The sequence below is a fragment of the Rhinolophus ferrumequinum genome, chromosome 2 (assembly GCF_004115265.2).
Source record: "Rhinolophus ferrumequinum isolate MPI-CBG mRhiFer1 chromosome 2, mRhiFer1_v1.p, whole genome shotgun sequence".
Lineage (NCBI taxonomy): Eukaryota > Metazoa > Chordata > Mammalia > Chiroptera > Rhinolophidae > Rhinolophus > Rhinolophus ferrumequinum.
In genome coordinates, this window is record NC_046285.1 from 54,310,382 (window position 1) to 54,335,729 (window position 25,348).

Sequence of the window (25,348 nt, forward strand, 5' to 3'; positions counted from 1 at the left end):
TTTCCTTTTCACACACTGTACATCTCTTAAGCTATATATTGTTCCATTTGAATGTATTTATTATGCATGTGATTTGTTATATTTACTTCCTTTAGGTGATAAATTCCTTGAGGACATTGACTATGCCTGCTGTGTCTCTGAGCTGGCGTGTAATAAGTCCTTAATAATTGAGATGGATAGGTTAATTCATAGTAGCAATGGTATAATCAGACTACCATTTAAATCCAAAGGCTAAATTGGATATAAGCTCCACAGGTGCAAGAAGCTTTGTCTGCATTTTGTACTGTTACATCTCTAGCATCTGGAATAGTGCCTAACACATGTTAGGTACTCAGTTTGTTGAATAAATGATTGAAACTGAATTTGCGGAACAACCCTATCAAAAATGAATGTGAATTTGTCTAACAGCACCCAGCTTGAAGTATTAATGCAAATTGGATCACGTTTGCATTTTGTTTGAGAATGACAGACAATTTAAGAGAATTCAAAGGATGAATATGGAAGTCATTTTCCATTATGAAAATAGGAAGAAAATTGAGTATGCTTAGTCTGGAAAAGTGAACTCTATAGCAATAATGGTAAAATAATATGCTCTTGCATAGTATTAAATATGTCTTCACAGTGTTATATGAATATATATTAATGGTGATAATAATTACAGACACATCATTTTCTGAAAATACGTAAAGGGTACATTTTCCCATGAGAGAGGGAGCTTTTATTATTCAACTAAGACCAGCAGCTAAAATTAAGCCGATGTTGCAAAAAAAAGACAATACACACTCAGGTGCTTTAAGAGTAAGAAAAAAAAAGGGGAGTGGGGTTCTGGTAGTAGTGGAAAAGAATATTAGAGTTGTGATGAGTTACAGATTATTAAAATCTCCATGAAATTACCTGATGCTGACACTCTGAGTTGTGAGTTGATTTACTCAAGGTCAAGTAAATAAAATTCAGTTCTATGATATTATATCCATATCCTGTGCTCCGTCCTCAAGTTATTGCTTGAAAGGTTATACAGTTTGCCTACATCCTTACAGTTCATGTACGTAGTAATTAATGGCAGTGGGATTTGTTCCATGTGGCTGGTTCAATTAGGTATTCAGTCTGTAGCTCCCAACTAAATAAGGGATAGATAATAACTTTATTCTCATGTGCATTGGTGTTTTCCAGGATATACTACCATGACATATAAAGGAAAAAACTATGTATTTTAAATGAGGGATTTGGAAAATAAAATGATTATCTATGTGGCAAGCATGATTTCTTAATCTGTGAATTTGGGACATATTAAATAATAATAGCTAATGTTTACTGAGTACTTTCTAAGGGACTGGTACAAGTATGAAAACGTTATACATTTTACCATGTAAGTAGCATAATAATCTTATAAAGCTAATAGGAATGATCCTATAATTAGTCCTTCTTTGAAGATGGGTAAACTGAGGCATAGAGATTTTAAATAATTAGCCCATGGTCACACAAATGATAAATGGTAGACCCAGAATTTGAACTCAGTGACTTTATTTGTTCCAGAGCTAATGTCCTTACCTACTCTGCACTGAATCCCTAATTTCTCTTTCCTGGTTAGTATTTCTAGTGTATAATAAACATTCCCTAAATCATACCAGTGCATTTTTCTCACAACACTTTTTAAAAAGTGTTAAGAAGGGACTGTGATTTACTTGTAAAATATTATGGTGATTTACTTTAGACAGGCTAAACATTGAACTTGAGAGAATTTTTCTTCAATATGTTGGATGTATTTAAACTATAAATTAAAACATTGCTTTTGGAAATAGTAAACCATTGTAGAATAATTTTAAAGATCTTAAATAATGTGATTTTCTGTTTGATATATATGACTTAGGAAGTTCGAGATGATAGATAGATAGACATCCATGTATTATTTAGTAGCCTAGATAGAGTGGTACTGAGTATGCATCCAGCTAAGATGTCTTAAGGTTGAACTTAGAACATCTGCTTTCCCTGATACTGAAACAGAATGTGGATCAATGCATATGTCAGAATATGTTTGCACAGCAAACTAAGCCCACCTCATCGTATTATAATTGAATTTTTAAAAATATCCTAAAGGATGCTTCTTTTTCTTTTCTCACTTAGGTAATGGCAGGAGACATCATTTTTTTTGTTCATTTAGTGTGTACCAGGAATCAGTCCTATACTTGGGGAAGCAGTGTGGTGTGTGAAGAGCTCATAGGATTTTAGAGACAGACGGTAATGGATATTAATGGGTATTTCTCCACTTACCAGCTGTATAAACTTGGGCAATTTGCTTAGCACTTTGAAGCCATAGTTTCTCATCTGCAGATTGAGGATTATGTGTAAAGACTTAAAGTATATAATATCAAATTTATTGTCCCGGAAGGAAGTGCTTTGGAAAATCTGAAGCGGAGAAATCTATGCTGACTGCAATGTGATCAAGAGTAATTGCAGGGGAAATGTAGGACTTGAGCAGAACTTTGAAGAATTGTGTAACAAGCCTTTTTGGAAACTCTTGTGCCGTGTCAGCACTCTTTCAGGCCCCAGACCCAGCCTTCTTATCTTTGGGGGAAGTTGATGACAGTCTAATTTAGACACGACTAACCCCCACTGCTCTTGGAATTTCCTTCTGAGGGGGTTGGAATGATTACTGTTACACATGTTCTGTTTTCAGTCCTTTGATTCTGCTGATAATCTGAGCAGGGAAAGTCCTACCAAGATGCAAAGGAAGATAGTACATCTCCCCAGTGGCTCCAAGATTTTTTGCACATTAGAATCACCGGGGTAAGTGTGAAAACCTGATATCTAGGGTTTACTCCAGATCAATAAAATCAGAATCTCTGAGGATGGAATCTAGATATCGGTATTCTCTTAAAATAACCCGGATGATTCCTAAACTCAGTCAAGTGTAATAACGGTGATTTCTCTTAGAACATTGCTTCCCATATTTTAGCGTGCATCAGAATCACCTGGAGGGCTTTTTAAACTACTGAGTTGGGGGCCTTATGTCCAGAGTTTCTGATGCAGTAGGTCTGAGTAGGGGACGGAGAGTTTGTATTTCTGACAAGTTCACAAGACCATACTTTGAGAACCACTGACATGGAACAATATTTCTCAAACCGTGAGTACATAATAATCATTTGAGAATCTTGTTAAACTGCACATTTTGATTCAGTGGGTCCTGGATGGGGCCTCAGATTCTGCCTGTCCAGTCATCTGCAGGAAATGCCCTTGCTGCCCACACCAAGCTGTGGCTCACCAACTAGTACGGTTCATTAAGGCCCAGCCTCACCTGGCAGCTTGTTAGAACTACCCCGGAACTACTGAATACGAAATGGCTTTTTAACAATGGTGCCTGTGAGAATCATCTGAAGAGTTTAAAAAATATGGATGCCTCGTTCAACTTTGAAGAGTTTTATTTACATGGTATGGGTGTGGCAGAGCCTCAGAAATAAACAGACAGATACATAAAACCTCCCCAGAAGGTTGTAATATGCAGCCAAAAACTTGGAGACAGAGTTTTGCAATAAGATATTTGTTTTAAAGTATAAGACAAATCATTGCCGTTGGTTTACAGAATGTTTCGTGATATTTTATTATAAAAGGAGGCCCTTGAAGCTGGAGATGACAAAGCAATGGCCAAGTGCTCCTCCTGTGTCCATGGCAGACATCACTGAATTCTCACAACGCTTATTGTGGCCTAGCCTCTCGTGTCTTCTCTAGACGTGGTTTCAAGCAGCTACAATAAAGTGGTTGGGATTTCCTCCCAACCACTTCTTCATTAACACCAACACATCGAGGGCCAACTGCTTTCTCGTTACTGGGTGCAAAGATGACTCCAGTCACATTCCTGCCTTTTAGCTGCTCCCAGAGCAGTAGAGGAAGCTGAAAGTTTATATAAAGCCAACCTTATACAGTAATGCAGCGTAGCACTGGTACTGCCAAGTGATTAGAAAAATCACCAGATTTCAGAGATGAGAGAGAGCCCCAAAAGCCATGGTGCTCAGCAAAAATGGAATTTAAATGGAATCTTGAAGAATTGGTGGGCGGGGGGGGGGGCATGTAAGGTAAGATTAGGGGAATTGCATTTCAGATAAGGAGGCACAAAATCACCTAGTGGAGAAAGCGCCTGCCATGTTGGGGGAACAATGAGCTGATTAGTTTAGATCAGGGGTGTCCAAACTTTTTTCAACGTTTTTCACCCAGGGCCATATGCGGTAAAATACACAAACAGCCGGGCCACTCACTCGAGGTGAAGTACGTATTGCCTCACCTGGTTTATTTAAGTAAACTAAATATATTTTTGGAATTTGCTGCAGGCCAATTAACGATGGATGGCGGGCCGCAGTTAGCCTGCGGGCCGCAGTTTGGACACCCCTGATGTAGATGAAGCAAAGAGATTATGTGGAAGGGTCACAGGACCATATTTTAGAGTATCTTACTGACATAGGGGAGTTTAACCTTTATATTTTAGGACATGGGGAACCAATAAAAGTCATTAAGCAATTGCAATTGAGTGACAGGTGAAATGTGGTCCTTTGGAAAAATTTTGTAAGTAGGGATTATAGTAGAGATGAGCTGAAGGAGAGATTTCAAGGTAGAGAATAATAATAACAAAATCACCACTTTATTTTTCAAATTCTTTTCTCCCTCCATTTCTAAAAATAAATCTTACCACATTTATTTCTATAGATTCACTTAATATTTTTTGGAATGAGTGTGAGTGTGTGTGTGTGTGTATCATGAGCAGTAAATACAACATTTGAGTGTCAATGTCAACATAACTTGAGTGGAATCATGAATGTTTACTTTGGCTTTTTCACTGACTTGCCACTATTTAAATATAATTGCTCATCAGTATTGTATACATAAGTTTTCAAAAGTGTTTTCTTGTTTTAGTACTTAATGAAGTGCAAAGCTGTGGTTGAGCGTATTTAAACCATCTCAAGCAAGTTTGCTTGTGTTATCTGTGTAATTTTAACTAAGAATAACTAAAAGGTGGGACATTTTTGCTTGGCTGAAAAATTCCTTTAAGACTTCCACATATTATATATATTTATATATGTATATATATTTCTTTTTTTCATTTTCACTAGAATTTGTATTTCTTTTTTCATTTTCTCTTTATTAAAATTTCTCTTATTTCTTAAGAGCAGCAGCAATTTATAGCCTTCCACCCACCAGAACATAGGCTTACATTCTAGCTCCTCCTTGGTGGACCCTGGGAAAACTACATCCTTGAGCTTCAGTACTCTTATCTATAAAGATGGATGCAGTGTACACATGTGGAGTTATTTTTATTTTCTAATTTAGACTTTTATCACCATGATAGCAGGTACTATGTCTGTGTTTTACACCACTTTATTACAAGTGCCTAGCACGATGTCTGAAATAAATGTGATGAATTAATGAATAAGCCTGATAGGCCACAGTGTCCATTTTGGCAACAAAAATGAATGGTGGAAGATTGGTGGAAGATGCAAATCTTAAAGCTTCAAAACATGCAGAGTTTTCTTGAAAGATGTTTTTGCCCATGGATCTTATGGGCTGACACCTGTGCTATTCACTGAGTTCTTCAAATGGACAGTGAGACAAGTCTGCTGTGTAAGACAGATTGGCTGCAGAGGATGAGTGATGACAGGCATTTGCTTTCATTGTGATAGTGATATGCTTCATTTTTCATCTTGAGGGAAAAAGAAGAATCACACTGAATCGACTTGTTAATTATTCACATTTTTGAACATCTCTGAAGTGACACAGGAAAGGTTATATGATAGTATCAGGATTAAAAGCCAATGGCAGGATTTCTACCCGAGCTAAGGGAAACATTTTTACTAGCTTTTGTCAAAAAAAGGGATTGTCACGTTGCTCATTTTCACTATGTTGAAAAATCCAGTTTGCTATCAGCCAATGCTTAGAAGAAAAATTTTAAGTCCCTAAGCCCCAAACCATTAATCAGTTTCATAAATCAGTAAATTCAGTGTCGAAAAGAAATTCAACAGTTGAATTATATTGAGCAATTATTTATAAAATAGGGCATCAGACTGAAAGAACCGAATCAACATAGTCTAAAGCATGTTGATTTTTATATTCTTTTTATTGTTTTGTTTTAAATACATAGTTGTTTTTGCTTGCTAGATTTTAAATATATAAGATGAAAAACATTGCTTCTTTTTCTCCCATGACATTTTAAGAAATTTAAGTCTAAAAATGAGATAATGATGGCCCAGGTTTCCCCATTCCTACCCCCATGTTTGAAAGCTCTAGATTTGGAGGTTTATTACCACCACCACCACCACCATTAATGACAATTTGCATTTTACTTTTATTGTTTAACATTTGTTTTTTAAGTTATCATTTTACTTGATCTTCATTATCTCAGTGAAGCATTCAGAGCAGACCCTAAGAGTCAGTGAGGTTATATTACTTTGAGTCACTATGGTCACAAAACTTAAGTGTTAGAAGTAGAGGTCATGACCCATAGCTATGTCCTCTGGACTAAAGTTCAGTTCTCATCCCAGTCTTGTTTCCTGACTCAAAATCTATAGAAATTGGGACAATCACATCTTTCCCTTAATTTCTGTAAATAAATGCTGTTTTAGAGAGTTAAATTTAATGACCAAATTGATTAGGCTTCTGTGCAATGCACTTGATTCTATACATTTGTTTTGCATTATTTTGTTCCATAATCTTTGAACACCTTTTCATCTGACAACAATTTTATAATACATTCTGTAGAAAAAAATAATGCAGTCTTTTCTGTAGCATGATTACTCAAAATCGATCCTTTATTTTTTAAATTTATAATAGTTTATTTTAGCTTCACAGTTCATAATTGGTAATTGCATATACACATTGAGGATTATTATCAAGTTTTAGAAGTTTTTTGTTGTATTTCAGGACATTTCAAATCCACTACCCACTTGCTCAAGTAAATATTTTTTTCTACTCATTTTATACGTTACTGCAATAATGCTATGTATCCAACCATCACATAGCCTCAGCTGCATGCAGCACCATGTTTATGCCTCACGTGTCTGGGGTGGTCAGTGAGGCAGCTCTCTGATCTTTTTTGGGTTACATATCTAAGGGTCAGCTATCTGTAGTTAATCTAAAATGGCCTTTGTTGGATTACTGAGGCCACTCTTATTCTCTAGGTATTTTACATACTCTTCCTGGGACCAGCAGGTTAGTTTGTGCGCATTCTTCTTCTCACATTCTTCTTAATGCAGTGGCGGAGAGGAAATGCACAAACAGGAATACATGAGTAATTTCTCAAGACTGCTTACATTTGCTAACATCCTATTAGCCAAAGCAAGTCACATTGCTGAGCCCCGTATCAAGGGATAGGGCAGAATGTCCTTCCAGAGCATTGCAAATTTATATGGCAAAGCATGTAGATAACAGGGAGGAATGGAGACTTGGGTGTAGCAATTCATATACTATTTTTTTTGTTACCGTTTTCTTTCATTACCTTTTTTTTTTTTAAAAAAATAGTTTTATTGAAGTATAATTGATATACAAAAATGTACATATTTAATGTGTACAATTTTGTTAGTTTGGACGTATACATATACCCATGAGACCATCACCACAATCAAGGTAATAAACATATCCATCACTTCCAAAACTTTCCTCGTTCCCCTTTGCTCTTTGCTCTTAAGTGTGTGTGTATGTGTGTGTGTGCACGCATGTGTGTTAAGAACACAACATGATATCTAGTGTCTTAACAGATTTGTAAGTGCATAATATGGTATTGTTAGCTGTAAGTACTGTGTTGTACAGCATATTTCTAGAACTTAATCATTTTGTATAACTGAAACTTTATATCCATTAAATAACTACCCACTGCCTTCTCCCTAGAGCTTCTAGCAACCTCCTTTCTACTTTCTGCGTTCATGAGTTTATTTTAGATACCACATATAAGTGGAGTAATGCAGCATTTGTCCTTCTAGAACTTGCTTATTTCACTTAGCATAGTGCTCTTCAGGTGTTTCCATGTTGTTACACAGGACAGGATTTCCCTCGTTTTAAATGCTGAATATTATTCTATTATATGTATATACCACATTTTCTTTACATATACTGGCTATTGCAAATAATGCTGCAGTGAACATAGGAGGGCAGATATATTCCAGAGATCCTGTTTTCAGCTCTTTTAGATATATCCAGTAGAGGGATTTCTAGATCATATGATGGGGGTGGTTCTATTTTTGAGTTTTTGAGAGGGACTTCCATACTGTTTTTTTTTTTTATGCTGGCTGCACCATTTTAGCTTCCTGTCAGCAGTGCACAATGGTTCCAGTTTCTCTATGTCCTCAGCAACACTTGTTATTTTCTGGGTATTTTGTTTCTTTGTTTTTGGTTCTGTTTGTTTGTTTGTTTGATAGTGCTCAGCCTAACAGATAAGAGGTGATATTTTATTTTGGTTTTGATTTGTGTTTCCCTGATGATTCGTGATGTTGAACACTCTTCATGTATCTATTGGCCATTTGGATATCATCTTTGACAAAAGGTCTGTTCAGATATTTTGCCTATTTTTCCATTGGGTTATTTTTAATTTTTTTTGCTATTGACTTGTAGGAATTCCTTATATATTTTGGATATTTATTCCTTTTCAGATGCATGGTTTGCAGATATTTTTCTCCCATTCTTCAGGTTGCCTTTTCATTCTGTTGATTGCTTCCTTTGTTGTGCAGAAGCTTTTTAGCTTGATGTAGTCTCACTTGTCTATTTTTGCTTTTGTTGCCTGTGCTTCTGGTGTCACATCCAAGAAATCATTGCCAAAACCAACGGCAAGAAGGTTTTCCCCTATGTTTTCTTCTAGGACTTTTATAGTTTCAGCTTTTGTGTTTAGATCTTTAATTCATTTTGAGTGGGGTTTTTTGTTTGTCTGTTTGTGATATAAGATAGTGCCCAACTTCATTCTTTTAATGTAGATTTCCAGTTTTTCCAACACTATTTGTTGAAGAAACTGTCTTTTCCCTTCATTACCTTTTTCCATGTGGTTTAATGGTAGAGTTTAGTTTATGGATCCCAAGAACACCAATTCAATTATTTTATTTTTCAAAATATAAGTGTCAGATTTACATAAAGATTTAGAATGAGGTACTCCTTTTGGAAAGGACAAGATTGAAAAATGTCAAGATTAGATGAGTGGATTCTATTTGGCTTATAATTATAGTCTTTATTCAGCAAATGTTTACTGGGATCATGGATATAAATAGGATATATACTACACTGATTTTTCTCTTTCAATGTGTATGTGTGTGTGTGTGTGTGTGTGTGTGTTTCGATCTCTGTCTCTGTCTCTTTTCTTCCTTCCCTCTCTCATTATTTCCATATTATACAAGCGTCCTTTAGATGTCATCCTACTTTTGAAGAGCTTAAAATCTAGTTGTGATTAGAAGACGAAATATTTTTTTTTTAAGGAAGAAAGTTATACATTGTAAATGTAGTGTAGAGCCAGGTGTGTGGCAGCCAGGAAGTGAGAGAAAACACTAGGCATTTGGTATGTCATTTCAAGCATGGCAGGGGTTTCAGTATGAAGATATGAGGAAAATGATGTTCACAGCACAGGGAATGAAGTAATCAAAGACATGGAGTTAAAAGGTAAGCGAAGGGAGATCAAATTACTAGAAGCAGTGAATAAACATGTTAGAGTGAATAGTACCATGTAGTAGAAATGTAAGTTGTGACTGTACATAACCTTGAATATCAGGCTGAGCTATTTTAAGTTTTTAATTTTATTTTTATCTTAAAAAACACTTTTATTCCCATGAGAAAACCTAAGTTTCAAGAAATAATGTATCTTTTTATGATCCTTATAATCAATTGAATATAAGATATGTACATTATTACTGGGGTGGAAATTACAGAGACCTACCCTCACGAATCTTGCATTTTAGGGATGAGACAGATGCATAAACAAATAACTACGATGCCATGTTCCAAAAGTCACTACAGAGATATGTCTGTGAAATAAACAATTATGGCAAAGGAAACAACTATCTCTGTAGGGTTTAGATAAGACTCATGAGGTACTTAAATAACATAGGTCTTAAAAGATAAAAAGAATTGACCAACATTTGAAGTGGGAAAATAGACTTTTCCAAAAGAGAACAAAAGAAAAAAAAAATCCAGCCTACTTAAAGATCAAGGGGGAATTTAGAAAATGGAAAAAGCTCTATGAAGCTGGTTCATGGTAGATGGGCTGAGTGACAGGGGATAGACTAGAAAGGTGGGTTGGAACCGGGTTGTAATGGACTTTGTGTGAGAGGAAAGACTTTGGATCCATCTAGACAATGAGGAACCAATCAATCACTAGAGGTTGCAAGCAGGGAAATAGTATAAGTGGATGATACAAGGGACTTAAAGAATGGTGTGGCATTAGGACACTGACTTTGAAGATGGAGAGGAAAAGTTGCGAAGGGCTCCTGTGAGCTAGAGCCAGTGTACTACACTGAAGAAAAATAATAGATAAGGGTAAGTCATTTTCCACTTCTCGAAATTTTAGGAGGCAGATGCAGACTCTCCCAAAGAGAACAGTTTTTAGCTTTTACCATTAAAAAGTCTAGTTCCAAATTGTTTACTGATTTTTTTTTTATGGACTTGTTAAATCTCCCAAAGCATACCATCTAAACACCATTATCACCTTACGGTTCATATAAAACTTTCACACATGTTTTTTGTTGTCCCTGCCTTGAATTAGTGGTTTTTTCACTCTCCTCAGATAGGAAAAGCTTTATAGTTGCCTTTATATTTCTGTTTCAGCTAAATAAACCATTGTTCTTAGCATTTTTCCCGGGAAATATTTACCTTAGAAACACATGATGCACAATTTTGGATTTCATTACTTTTCTCATAAGAATTGTCATTGAATTTGATCTTTTCCAGTAGTTGCCTTTCTTTATACTGTGTAAGTGTTTTACGTTTAGTTCCCACATCAACTCTACTTTCATTAGCAATCTGCATTAGTTAGGATTAGGGCTGGCTCTGTGCTGCACAGATTGAAATAACAAGGACTTATTTTCTCCTATAAATGCCAGACCTAGGTAATTGAATGAGGATTGGTGCCACTGCTCCTGCCAGTCCTTGGGGACCCAACTTCTTCTAGCTCACCAGCCAACACTCGAGGAGCCCTTGTTTTCAGCGTCTATGATGATGCAGCCACCTTTGCCCTGTTCTCAACTCTTCGTCTTACTGCTGTGTCCAAACAGCAATAAGACGAAGAGCTGAGAACAGGGCAAAGGACATTTACAAGCTGTTTTTATGGAAGGAGTCTTCACACATACAAAGACCCTTCTGCCTACATCTTATTAGCCATTACTGAGTCAATATCAACAGTTAGCTGCAGGGTATGTAGGGAAATTCAGTGGAATCATCTATCACTTTGCAAATAGATGAGAACAGATATCAGGGGAAATTACATTTAAAAGGGAAGAAGGAGAAAATACGATATTTTGGGCAGGTAACCACATTAGAGAGCCTTTGTTCAGATTATCTCTCTAGGTTATCTCTCTGAATCGGTTTTGCCTTCTAAAATTTAGGGTTATCATTCTGTTCTAAACTCTTCATAGTGTTTATGGTTGAGGGTTAAGTGCAATTATAATATAAATTTGTCAACCGTTTGAAAATTAAGTGTGCATGTATGAAGTATTATTTTTTAAAGTATTAAGTAACTTTCTGAATACAAACTCAATAAATATTACTGGGGTGATATGTCACTTTTTACATCAGACCCTATGCTAACCTTATTTGACATGCAGAAGAATCATGTATTAATGATAAATAACTCATATAGAGAGAATACATTTCCTTTTATGAAACACTTTCCAGAACATGATTATGCTTTTGATTCTTCTATCAACTCTGAGCACGAAGGATTATTACGCATATTTTGCAGACAGGAACACTAAAGCAGACAGGTTAAATGACGGGCTCAAAGCCATGCAGCTTCTGAGTGGGGGGTTTAGAAACTATGTTGTCTGCAAGTCTCACACACTTTTGTACCCTTGCTTATGAATCTTTGTATGTCCACTTCTTGTTGCCCATTTGGAAAAGTCTAGATTTCTAAGATTGGAGTGACAGACTCATAGTTATTTATCCCTACTTTATCTACATCGTGTTCTTTTCCATGTCTCCTGAATCTGAATTAAATCTTCTAACCTGCCAGCCCTTTCCCATCCACACACATTACCCTGAAGAACCACCTAATACACTGCCCCACTAAAATGCCCTTCTGTCCTTGGCTCACTCAACTTTTGCCCTTTCTTTAAGTGTCAGCTCAGGTCCCATCGTCTGTGTAAGACATTTCCTGATTTCAGGCCACACAGATCTTCCATTTTCCTGAACTTCTGCAACATAGAGACTATATATAGAATGCATATATTACATTTAATTATAGAAATAAATTATACACTGTATCAGATTATTCCATATGTCTTAGCTTTCTCTCCCCAACTAGACTCTAAGGTCTTGTACTTCTTAAGTTATTTCAGTAACACAAGGACAGTGGTAAGAACATAGGAAGAACTTCTGGCATATGTTGCAGAGATCATACTGTATTATTATTATGACTATAAATATGTTCTATTGAAAACATTTTTGGTTCAAATTATTTTTTAGAAAAAAATTTTTATATTACGCCATTTGTGTTCATTTTGTGAAGCAGAGATCTTGGACTCTCAGATCTAGGTGGGGCCCTTAGAAACCTTCTAATGTAACCCCTTTATTGCAGATGAGCTTATGTGGTTTACCTGAAACCACATACGTAATTTGTGATGGTGCAGAGACAAGAAGTCAGTTCTCCCCACCTTTAGACATTCATTCATGTAATCTTCCCTTCCCTTCCTTTCCCTTCCCTTCCTTTCCTTTTGCTTCCTTTCCCTTCTTTTCTTTTCCCTTCCCTTCTCTTCCCTTCCCTTCCCTTCCTTTCTCTTTGTTTCCCTTTTCTTCATTTCCCATCCCTTCCCTTCGTTTCCCTTCTCTTCCCCCTCTCTCTCCCTTCCTTCCTCCCTAATTTCAATTCATAGTTTTTAATTCTCAAAAGAGTCATTTTAAGAAACAAGATGATTTATTCAAAACGTCACTGATCCTTTCCCCTGTGTCTTTTTCCCCTTTAGCCCTCTTCAATCTAATTCCCGTTGGCCTGCGTGTGGTGGCCATCCAAGGGGTGAAGGCCAGCCTCTATGTGGCCATGAATGCTGAAGGCTATCTCTACAGCTCAGTAAGTGCCTTAGTGTGTGTGCGTGTGTGTGTGTGCATGTGTGTGTGTGTAAACAGGCATTGTTGGAGTAGCCATTAGTTTAAGAAAGAAAATTGGAAGTTGAAGTAATTTTATATTTTCTGAACCAGTATATATGGGTTATTATGAAGATTTATAATTTATAATGTTAAAGATGGCACTCTGTTGAGAAAAAGCTAATGACTCTCCATGTGATATAAATTCCCATTGTCCATCACCACTTCTACAAGATAATCTCTTTTTTGAATTTTACCTTTAATTAAGGGATTAGACATTTTTCCTTTCTCCTGTTACCTCTCCTTCAAGCAGATGGGATGGTTTAGGAAGCTAAATTCTACAGTTTGTGAGTCTTTTCTGTCTTATTACAGAGGAAGAACTTTTCAGAATGGATTATGCTTTTGCTGTATTTAGTAAAATCTGTATAGTAACTAATATGTCACATTCCTGGGGTCACTGTGTCAAAAGCAATGTGAATTTATGGAATGAGCTCTGGATTAGGGGCTGGGATGTTTTAGTTTTATTTGCATTTCAGTTACTATGTAGATACCCCTTTGGGCAAGTCACCTCCCCTCTTGCGTTTAATTTTTGGACCTTTAAAATGAGGGTGTTGTTTAACATCTCATTTAAATCTAAACCTGATAAAATTAGTTACCATCAGTGGGTATATTATCATACTGACATATTTTAAAGTAGTTAATTCTATACTGATGCCTGTTGCATAGATAATAATTCATGCATTGAGAGAACACGGCTGCAGTGAATCTTGTGTACATATAATTTCTGTTCTCTCATAAGGGAGTTGTCTATTTGTAGTTCATGAAGAAATATCCCTAAAAATCATAGTTACAGATGTCTACCTTTACTTTCTATGTTCTCAGTAAATAACACAAGGTTATTCAGTTCACTTATTCCTACTAGATTCTAAATTAGTTACTGAATAACTTCTGTTATACGCTTTCAATATGCAGTTAACTGAATCTTTGGTATACTATGCCAGTAACACATCTGTCATTCATATTAGAATTACTAAAGTTACTGTTTTAGTCTTGAACATATTCAAATCTAAATATGAATTTGTATACTAGATGTGTACGTAGACAATTTTCAACAGTTCTTACTGAAAATAATACTTAAAGGTAAATACATTTTTGGGCAAAACTATGGGCTTTCATCTTTAGTGTGTCATAATTCTAACAGTTCTTAATGCCCAGTTATTGTGAGCCTATGTTTTAAATGTAAGAATTAAAATAAGAAAAAGATCGTTTTTATTTTGAGTAATTCTAGCTTGTTAAACTTTTTTAAAAATTTGAATGTACTACCAACTAAAACATGGAGATGATTTTAGGATAGTATTGATTTAAGAATTTAGTCAGTCATCAGGTAATCAGCTAAAGGTGGAGTATATTACATTTATATTTAGAAGGTCATTGTTGACTTTTATTTAAAAACTTATACTTCAGATTGTAATTCCACAAAAACGGTAGAGCTCACATCTTTGGACTACAGTTGGTTTGCAAAGGTCCGGGAAGAAGGAAAACACAAAAAGTCTGGCAGTGGTGGTGTAAGCGTGTGACAGTTGTGTAGAAGGGTAAGCATGTGTGTGTGTGTGTGTGTGTGTGTGTGTGTGTGTGTGAGACAGAGGTGGGGAGGGGTCACCGTGTTGGATACAACCCCAAAGTTCCTGGGAGAGGAGCCTGGGTATTCAGTGTGAGATGACTGAACCTCATACTCCACAACATTTTCAGAGATGTGTGCCTTGAGCCCATAGGAAGAGGTTTTAAGATACTCTTGATGAGAGAATTTTACTGTAGATGCTGTTTTGTAAAGGAGATAACACCTTAGTAAAGCCAGTAGTCACTTGTTTAGTTACCTGTTTTGGGTCCCTAGGTTTTTCAGTTTTCCTCTTCACTTAAATCAAGCCTACCTCGTACCAAAAATCACAACGCTGTTCCCTCTTTATGGTCGCACAAGGCTACTGGGAACAATTTTCCTTTAATTATTAGCATGACATCCTGACGTAGAGCATCAGGGTTCCTACTTTCAAAATCACTCTCTTTCTAGATAGGACTATAGGAATAAATGCTGGCTTTTAATTTTAAACAGTGGTCATAGGCCTGAAGATTCTGTTACAAGACTAAAGGGGGCCAATGTTGGGGAGGCAGACCTGAGAAAGAATTGGGTGTCAAGGCTTCATCACACCTCCTACTACTACTGTGTGGTATGCCTCGGTAGGAGAGCACGGCACAGCCAAGAGCCTTGTAGTGAGTTAAAAACAGGCTGTTAACAGAAGGTTTCCTGAGGTGTTTTGGTATATATTAAGTTTTGAAGTTATTTGCAAAGCAATTTCCTACTTTATGTGAAACATATAGTTGGACACACCAATAAGCGCCATAACTGGAGTATATGAGGGGAAGAAGTGGGAGAAGGGTGTGTGGCTGAGGGCAAACCCAAGAGGTCCTCAAGAAGCAAACGTAGCATCCAAGAGAAATTCACAAGTGGTATCATTTATCTGGTGTTGCTTACCTGGTTTTTATTCATATTTAAGCCAGAAATGAATTCCCTTGTTCCTTCTGATCCCCTCCTACCCCCACCACCACCACCAGGAGAGAGGAGAGTGGTAAAGACAGAGTGACTGTCAGGTAGCACAGAGCTAAAATTTTAGGGTCCATTCTGCAAATCTATATTGTAGCAGGTGAGTTTAATTCATATGTATTTAATGAGATTGTGGACTCATTTAGATTTGTTTTTACCATTGTAGTTTATGTACCTTTTTGCTTCTATATTCTTTTTTTATTTCCTTGCATTATTGAAACATTTTGTTTTGTCTTGTTTCTTAATTTTTATTAAATTTATTGGGGTGACGCTGGTTAGTAGAATTATACATGATTCAAATGTACAATTCTATGACACATCACCTATATATCGCACTGTGTGCTCACCACCCAGATATGGTTCTCCTTCCATCAGCATATATTTGACCCCCTTTACCCTCTTTTGCTCCCCTCCCCCTTACTCTCTGGTAACCACTAAACTGTTGTCTGTGTCTATGATTTTTTGTTTGTTTGTCTTGTTTGTTGATTTCAGTTTTATATTCCATATATGAGTGAAGTCATTTGGGTCTCAACTTTTTCTGTGTGACTTATTTCACTTTTGAGATTATCTTGCTAAATGAAATAAGTTAGACAGAAACCTTTTTTCTGATCTATTTTTATTCATCTGTTTGTAAATGTAGGTTGTAATTCTATTCCTTTAGTGATTTGCCCTTTTTTTTAAAAGAATACATACGTAAGTATATAGTTTGCTAAATATTTTTAGTGTTCTATCCTCCTTCCAAACAGCTGATAGATCTGAAAACGTTTTCTGGCTTGGTAAACACCTCCATTCATCCTTATTTCCAATTTGATTTCTGTGCATATAGCTTTTGTTTTTGTGTGTATGTATTAAATTCGGCCTCTCTGAGGTTTTTTTTTTTTCCCTAAATGAAATGTTCGTTTTGTGTGTGAGGGTCTGTAGATGGTGATTTCACTTCGTCCCGGTATCTGTGAAAATGCCTTTCTTTGACTTTCATTCTTGAATTGCAGTTCAGGTAGTTATACAGTTGTAAGTAGATCAATATTTTTCCCCAGCACTTTTATATCGCATTGTCTTCTGACATCTGTTGTTGACTGTGAAAAGTTTGATGTCAGTTTAATATTCTTTCCTTTGTAGGTAATCTATAGGATATTTTTCTCTTTATAAGTCATGTTCTACAAGTTAACTATAGTGTCTAGTTTTGAATCATTCTTATTAGGAATTCAGAATTCCTTTTTAATTCAAAGAATCATAATTCTTAAATTCTGGAAATTTTAAACTCTTAACACACATACATTTTATTTATATATCATGTTTTCCAGTCTCTTGTACTGATAGTACTTGAATAACTTACATTAGAAATTTTCAAATTTATCTACTCTAAAATTCATACCATCTAGTTTGTGATTTCAATATATTTTTCACTTTTGGATGTCTATTAGTTTCCGTTTAATATTTACTTGTTCCTGATTTATTTCTTCCTGTTTTTACTACCTGACTCTTTTTACAAAAAGTCATTAACCCATTTTTCTCTCTGAGCATTTTTATAATACTTTGTCATACTTTTCCATAAGGTTAATTTCTTTTGTAATGAATTCATGTTTCAATTGTGGATTTTGTTGGCTGCCATTTTTAGAAATGGATTTAGATTATATTAGAATTTAAAATGAGTTCTTCATGTGTTTGAAATTTTGATCTGCAGGCTCATTTCTCTCCCTCTCTTCCTCTCTCACATCTCCTTCTTCCTCTGAGGTCTACCCTCTCTTTCTAGCAATTTTTTGATTGTCTCTATCCAGTCTCCATCAACCCTCGTTTAGAGTAGGATCTTGAGTCATTTCAAGGTTCCTGTCCTGGGGTAACGCTGGGATTAGGGAAGGAGGCCTAGGCTAGGGGGTGGCATGGTTTAGTTTCTCTCATTGTGAAGCTACACCTATCATTGCATCTTGCCTAAAATAGTAGCTGCATTTTTTAAATTTCAGACTTTTTAGAACTGGAGCAGGAAAACTATCCCAGCCATTGTTACGGGCAGGTAGCCTGGTTCTGGCCCTCGATCCTACAGAGGGCTTTTATTCCTGTTGACCTGAGAAGAGCAGAACTCAGGGTGACATGGCCTCCTTCAGTAACTGAAGACCAGTAGGCCTACGCTGTGACCTGCTCAGTGCTTGGTGTTTCCATCCAGTATGGGTGCTTAGCTTTCTTTGATCCTGGCTATGTCATTTAGGCCTTATATTTTCATATTTTACTCATCCTTGCTATCTATTTGGAGCTAAGTCGGTGCATTATAGTCTGAACTCATGCCCCTTTTCCCCTTTTATATTTTTTTTATTGTGGTAAAAAGCATGTAGCATAAAATTTACCATCTTAATCATTTTTAAGTGTATATTACAGTCATGTAAACTATATGCACATTGGTATCCAACAGGTCTCTAGAAATTTTTCATCTAGCAAAATTGAAACTCTGTACCCACTGAACAACAACTTCCCTTTTCCCTCCCCCGCAGACTCACAAATACCATTCTACTGCCATCTGTTTCTGAGTTTGACTACTTCAGGTATCTCATATACGTGGAACTATGTAGTATTTATCTTTTTATGACTAGTTTATTTCACTTAGCATCATGTCTTCAAGGTTCATCCAATTGTAGCATATGGCAGAATTTCCTCCTTTTTAAAAGGTAAATAACATTCCATTGCATGTGTATACCACATTCTCTTCATTCATTTGTTGATGGACATTTAGATTATTTTCATATCTTCACTATTGTGAATCATACTGAAATAAATCTGAGTGTGCAAATATCTCTTTGAGATCCTGTTTTCAATTGTTTTGGATATATAATGAGAAGTGGAATTGCTAGAGTACATGGTAGTTCTATATTTAATTACTTGAGAAAACTTCATACTGTTTTCCATAGCAGGTACATCATTTTGCATTCCCACCGATAGTATACAAGTGTTGCAATTTCTCTATATCCTCACTAACACGTTTTGTTTAATATAATTTAATTATTTCATTTTGTTTCATTTCATTTTTTTATAATGGTCATCCTAACAGGTATGAAGTAGTAGTTCATTGTGGTTTTAATTTGTGTTTCCCCAGGATTAGTGATGCTGAGCGCTTTTTCTTGTACGTGTTCACCATTTGTATGTCTTCTTTGGAGAAATGTCTGTTCAAGTCCTTTGCTGATTATTTATTTATTTATTTATTTTTTGCTATCGAGTTGTAGGAGTTTTTTATATACTCATATTCTGAATATTAACTCCTTACCAGATATATGATTTGAAAATATTTTCCTATTCTGTAGGTTTCCTTTTCACTCTGTTGATTTTTTCCTTTGCCATACAGAAGTTTTTTAGTTTCATGCAGTCCCACTTGTTTATTTTTGTTTTTGTTGCCTGTGTCATATCCAAGAAATCATTGTCCAATTTAATCCGGAGTGAATGTGGCAGTTACAAAAAAATACCTTCATTTGTTGGACCTGCATATTTAACTGTTTGGGATGCAATTGTTTTTTGTTGAATTTCAAATATAAAACTGCTGCAGTCACATCACAATATTCAGTGGCAAAATCTTGTTAGTTACTTGTCATTCCCATTCCTTTTCATTTAGAAGAATAAAGTTGTAGGTGACTCCAAACAGCAGCAGAGGCAGAGTTAGAGGCTTCCTCTTAGGGCCTACTGCACTGCCCGAGCTTCTTGCCCCGCCTGCTCCACTCCACTCCGCTCAAAAGATCTCAACGATTTTCTAGGAAGGGAAGCGAAAGAAACCAAGTTAGGGGACATAACAGATAAAGCTGGGGAGGTGAGAAAGGGGATGTGGGGAGAAGCCTGGCAGAGCAAGACTAGGCTTACATGCTAGACATAACAATACCATTTATGTCTTCTATTTGTGTAAATAAGCCTTATTTTTCCTAACATTCTACCCGTTGTAATCATTCAATATTTATTAAATAAAAACATATAACATAAGGTCACAAATGTAAATGTGCTTTGCAATATATAAAGTAGTATGAAATATACGTTACTATCATAAGATATAATGTTTTAGAGGAGAAATAATGCTAAGACTCCATTTAATGTATCACAGTGAAGGTCATCTCGCACTTCTATGTCTTTTTCTAGGAGTTTTACATTTTCAGGTCCTGCTTTTACCTATTTTGAGTTAATTTTCATATATAACATAAGGTAAGGGTCCAACATTATTTGTTTACACATAAATTTCCAGTTTTCCCATTGTGTACTCTTGCTATCCTTGTTGAAGAGCATTTTACCGTATACATGTGAGTTTATTTCTGAGTTCTTTGTTTCATTCATCTGTATGTGTGTCTTTATGTTAGTACCACATTCATTTGATTACTGTAGGTTTGTAATATGTTTTGAAATCAGGAAGTGTGAGGCCTCCAGCTTTGGTTTTTTTATCAAGATTGTTTTGGTTATTCACAATCCTTTGAGATTCCATGTGAATTTTTTTTTTTCCTGTAAAAATGCCACTGGAATTTTTATAGGTGTTGCATTGAATCTATACGATGCTTTGCGTAGTATGGACATTTTAACAATATTAAGTCTTCCAGTCCATGAACACAAGAAGTCTTTCCATTTATTTGTTTCTTTAATTTCTTTCAGCAATGTTTTGTAGTATTCAGTATATAAGTCTTTTGCCCAATTGGTTAAGTTTATACTCATTGTGCCTTTTTGAAAGAAAGTCTAAAATAATTTTTAATGGCATGAAATAATACTTTTAAAAAATATATAGTGAAAGTTCTAGAGGGTATCACTTTCCTAAACAAAAGCTCACTAACGTTAGAAACTTCTGTTCCTGAAACACCTTCTTCAATAGTTCAGGAAATACTGCTATGTGTCACAATCTCTTAAGACAGATTTTCCTACAAATTTTACCTTATTCACACGGTACCTTTAATTTTTTAATTTTTACTATTTAACCAGTTTTAACTGATTTTACATTTAATATCCTTTGATGTTTCATTCTTTTTGAGGTTTACACATTTTGAAAAAGCTTGTAAAACCATCTAAATTTTCTCAAATTATTGCAGTGCTTAGAGGTACTTGAGTGTAAATGGAGGGGACATCTTTTCGTCATCTACAGAGAGGGTAGGGCATGAATGAATCTCCTCTTTCTGTCATCCTCTGTAAATTTACTATAAAATTGGTATTTACTAAAAGATTGGTATCTTTTTATACTTAAGTAGTTTGAACTGAACCTTGTATACATAAAACAATTGCAGAGAAGCATTGTGTGGTATAAAGTTATAAAGCTAGATTATTTTCAAACTGTGATTAAAAAATTGGTAATAAAATATTTTAGATAGTTATTGTATGGAGTCATACAAAGGATAAAAATGATGCTGCTTGGTACTGGCATAAAAACAGACACATAGATCAATGGAATAGAATAGAGAGTCCAGAAATAAATCCATGCCTATATGGCCATTTAATCTACGACAATGGAAGCAAGAATGTACGATGGGGTAAAGACAGTCTATTCAATAAATGGTGCTGGGAAACCTGGACAGACACATGCAAAAAAATGAAGCTGGACCACCTCCTTACACCATATAAAAAATAAATTCAAAATGGCTTAAAGACTTAAATGTAAGATCTGAAACCATAAAATACCTAGAAGAAAATATAGGAAGAAACTTCACAGACATTACCCGGAGTAAGATTTTTACTGATATATCCCCTCACGCGAGGGAAGTAAGAGAAAAAATAAACATGTGGGATTACATCAAACTAAAAAATATTTTCACAGCAAAGAAAACCATCAATAAAACAAAAAGGGATCCTACTGAATGGGAAAAGATATTTGCTAATGATATATCTGATAAGGGATTAATATCACAAATCTATAAAAAACTCACTCAACTCGACTCCAAAAAAAACAAACGACCCAATTAAAAAATGGGCAGAGGACTTGAAGAGACATTTTTCTAAAAAGGACATACAGATGGCAAACAGACATATGAAGAAATGCTCAACCTCACTAACCATCAGAGAAATGCAAATAAAAACCACAATGAGATACCACCTCACCCCAGTCAAAATGGCTATCATCAATAAATCAACAAACAACAAGTGCTGGCGCGGATGTGGAGAAAAGGGAACGCTTGTGCACTGTTGGTGGGATTGCCGATTGGTGCAGCCACTATGGAAAACAGTATGGAGGTATCTCAAAAATCTGAAAATGGAACTACCCTGTGATCCATTAATTCCACTCCTAGGTATCTATCCGGAGAAATCCAAAACTCCAATTCAAAAATCTTTATGCACTCCTATGTTTATTGCAGCACTATACACAATAGCTAAGACATGGAAACAACTGAAATGCCCATCGGTAGATGACTGGATTAAGAAACTGTGGTACATTTATACAATGGAGTATTACGCAGCCATAAAGAAGAAAGAAATCTTACCATTTGCAACAACATGGATGGACCTAGAGAACATTATGCTAAGTGAAATAAGTCAGACAGAGAAAGATAAGTACCATATGATCTCACTTATATGCGGAATCTAAAGAAAAGAATAAGTGAATGAACTAATCAGAAACAGTTTTGGAGACAAAGAGGAAAAACTGAGGGTTGCTAGATGTGCGGGGGGAGGGGTGGGGGTAAGGGGGAAAGTGAGGGGATTAGAAAACAATCAGTAACCAAAAGATGGCCACGGGGTTTTGAAAATTAATCTGGGGAACGTAATTTAGTGGTTACCAGAGGGTAAGGGGGGTGGGGGGTTGGGAGATGAGGGTAAGGGGGATCAAATATATGGTGATGGAAGGAGAACTGACTCTGGATGGTGAACACATAATGTAATTTATAGATGATGTGATACAGAATTGCACACCTGAAATCTATGTAATTTTACTAACAATTGTCATTACAATTGTCATAAAATTAATTACAAAAAAAATGATGCTGCTATAGCCACATTGCCGATGCTATTATATTGCCTTTTTCTGTTCTCTACTTATGTAATTCTTAACCTTCCTTGTGGTTCAGCTCAAACGTTAACCCATACATCACCTCTCTCCATTACCCATATCAATAAGAATTAGATGCTACTTTTCCTTTAATATTACTGCACTTGGCTTCTCTTTATCTGGTGGGCAGGAATTATCATATTCACCTTTGCTATCTGAGCCACATATTCCCTCCAATCACAGCGTTAACTGTGAGGTTCTCATTAAAGACTTGTTGAATTTTAAAGAATTGCCAGTTCCAAGAAAAGATGGACCAATTTTCATGAATAGGTGGGTAACTATGATTACATTAGTTATCTTATAAACCACACCATAAATGCTGATTTGACCTCAAAATCAGTCTCAACAAAGCTAAAATTCATTTAACATATTTATTGCAGCCCTACTACATGTCAGGTATTACACTATATAGTGGGCATACCCAGTTGGGTAAAGTAGACAAGATTCTTATCTTCCTACCATTTTACTTACCGTCATAATTACCCGTTGCAAGGAGTTTCGATCAATTACAGCGTTAGAGTGTACAGTCTACCCTCACTTCTGACATAAACTGCAAGTTTGGTAAGGAGGGTTCCTAAAACCACTCTTTGCTTACATAATTTGCTAGAAGGACTTACAAAACTCACTGAAAGGTATTGCTATTACTATACTCAGGTATTGCTAAAGGTATTGCTTTCCCTATACCCTTTGTAGGGAAAGGATGCATATTGAAATCTGCCAAGGGAAGAAGCTCATGGGGAAGAGTCCAGGAGAAGTACCAAATGTAGAGTTCCTGTTATCTTTTTCCCACCGAGTCAGCATGTGTTATTTTCCTGGTGTTAATACATGGTAATACACGTGGAGGATGGCACATCAGGAAACTCATTCAAGCCTTGGTGTTAATAGTTTTTGTTGAGACTCTGTTACATAAGCATGATTGAATGACTGGCCTTGTTGTAGGATCCGGGCCAACTGATACTGCATGACCCAAAGTCCTAACCCTAAATCATAGTGTTACTCTCCATTAACCCAAGAACTTCAGGCAAACAAGTATTACTTCCCAAAAGCCAAGGGCAAACACCAGAGCTCTTTTTGGGTGAGGTTAAATTCTTAACCTGTACACACAGCTGTCCAATTGCAGTGAATGCCATGTTGTATAAATATACTCCTCTGACTCTGCCTCTAGCCCCAAACCCCTGTTATAGACTAATGTGTCCTAACCCCTAATGTGATGGCACTAGGAGGTGAGGTCTTTGGGAGGTGATTAGGTTTATTTGTTTATTTATTTATTTATTTATTTATTTATTTATTTATTTATTTATTTATTTATTTTCAATTAAAGTTTATTGGGGTGACAATTGTCAGTAAAGTTACATAGATTTCAGGTGTACAATTCTGTATTACATCATCTATAAATCCCACTGTGTGTTCACCACCCAGAGTCAGTTCTCCTTCCATCACCATATATTTGATCCCCCTTACCCTCATCTCCCATCCCCCACCCCCCTTACTCTCTGGTAACCACTAAACTATTGTCTGTGTCTATAAGTTTTTGTTTCTCATTTGTTTGTCTTGTTCTTTTGTTGTTTTTGGTTTATGTACCACATATCAGTGAAATCATATGGTTCTCTGCTTTTTCTGTCTGACTTATTTCACTTAGCATTATAATCTCATGATCCATCCATGTTGTCACAAATGGTCCTATTTCATCTTTTCTTACCGCTGAATAGTATTCCATTCTGTATATATACCACAACTTCTTTATCCATTCATCTATCGAAGGACATTTTATTTGTTTCCATGTCTTCGCCACTGTAAATAAAGCTGCAATGAACCTTGGAGCACATTTGTCTTAATGTATAAATGTTTTCAGATTTTTTTGGTAGATACCCAGGAGAGGGATTGCTGGGTCATATGGTAATTCTATTTGTAATTTTTTGAGGAACCTCCACACTGCCTTCCATAGTGGCTACACCAGTCTGCATTCCCACCAACAGTGTATGAGGGTTCCTTTTTCTCCACAGCTTCTCTAACACCTGTTGCTATTTGTCTTGTTGATGATAGCGATTCTAACTGGGGTGAGGTGATAATCTCATTGTGGTTTTTATTTCCATTTCTCTGATGATTAGTGAAATTGAGCATTTTTTCATATGTCTATTTGCCATTTGTATGTCCTCTTTGGAGAAATGTCTCTTCAGGTCCTCTGCCCATTTTTGAATTTGTTTTTTTTTTTGTTGTTGTTGAATTGCATGAGTTCCTTGTATATTTTGAATATTAGCCCCTTATTGGAGGCACTGTTTGCAAAAATCTTCTCCCATTCAGTTGGTTGCCTCTTTATTTTGTCGATGGTTTCTTTTGCTGTACAGAAGCTTTTAAGTTTGATATAGTCCCATTAATTTATTTTAGCTTTTACTTCTCTTGCCTTTGGAGTCAAATTCATAAAATGCTCTTTGAACTCAAGGTCCATATGTTTAGTACCTATGTTTTCTTCTGTGCAGTTTGTTGTTTCAGGTCTTATGCTTAAGTCTTTGATCCATTTTGAATTAATTTTGGTACAT

General features: G+C 35.9%; 1 protein-coding gene across 2 annotated transcripts in view; it reads left to right on the plus strand.

Annotated features, from left to right (window-relative positions):
- FGF12 (fibroblast growth factor 12) overlaps positions 1–25,348 on the plus strand; it is a 537,500-nt gene that overhangs the window by 325,185 nt on the left and 186,967 nt on the right. For both annotated transcript variants that reach the window (XM_033087389.1, XM_033087379.1), the window contains one exon: positions 13,125–13,228. In XM_033087389.1, the coding sequence (XP_032943280.1) occupies positions 13,125–13,228 (104 nt within the window). The remainder of the gene's footprint in view (positions 1–13,124; positions 13,229–25,348) is intronic.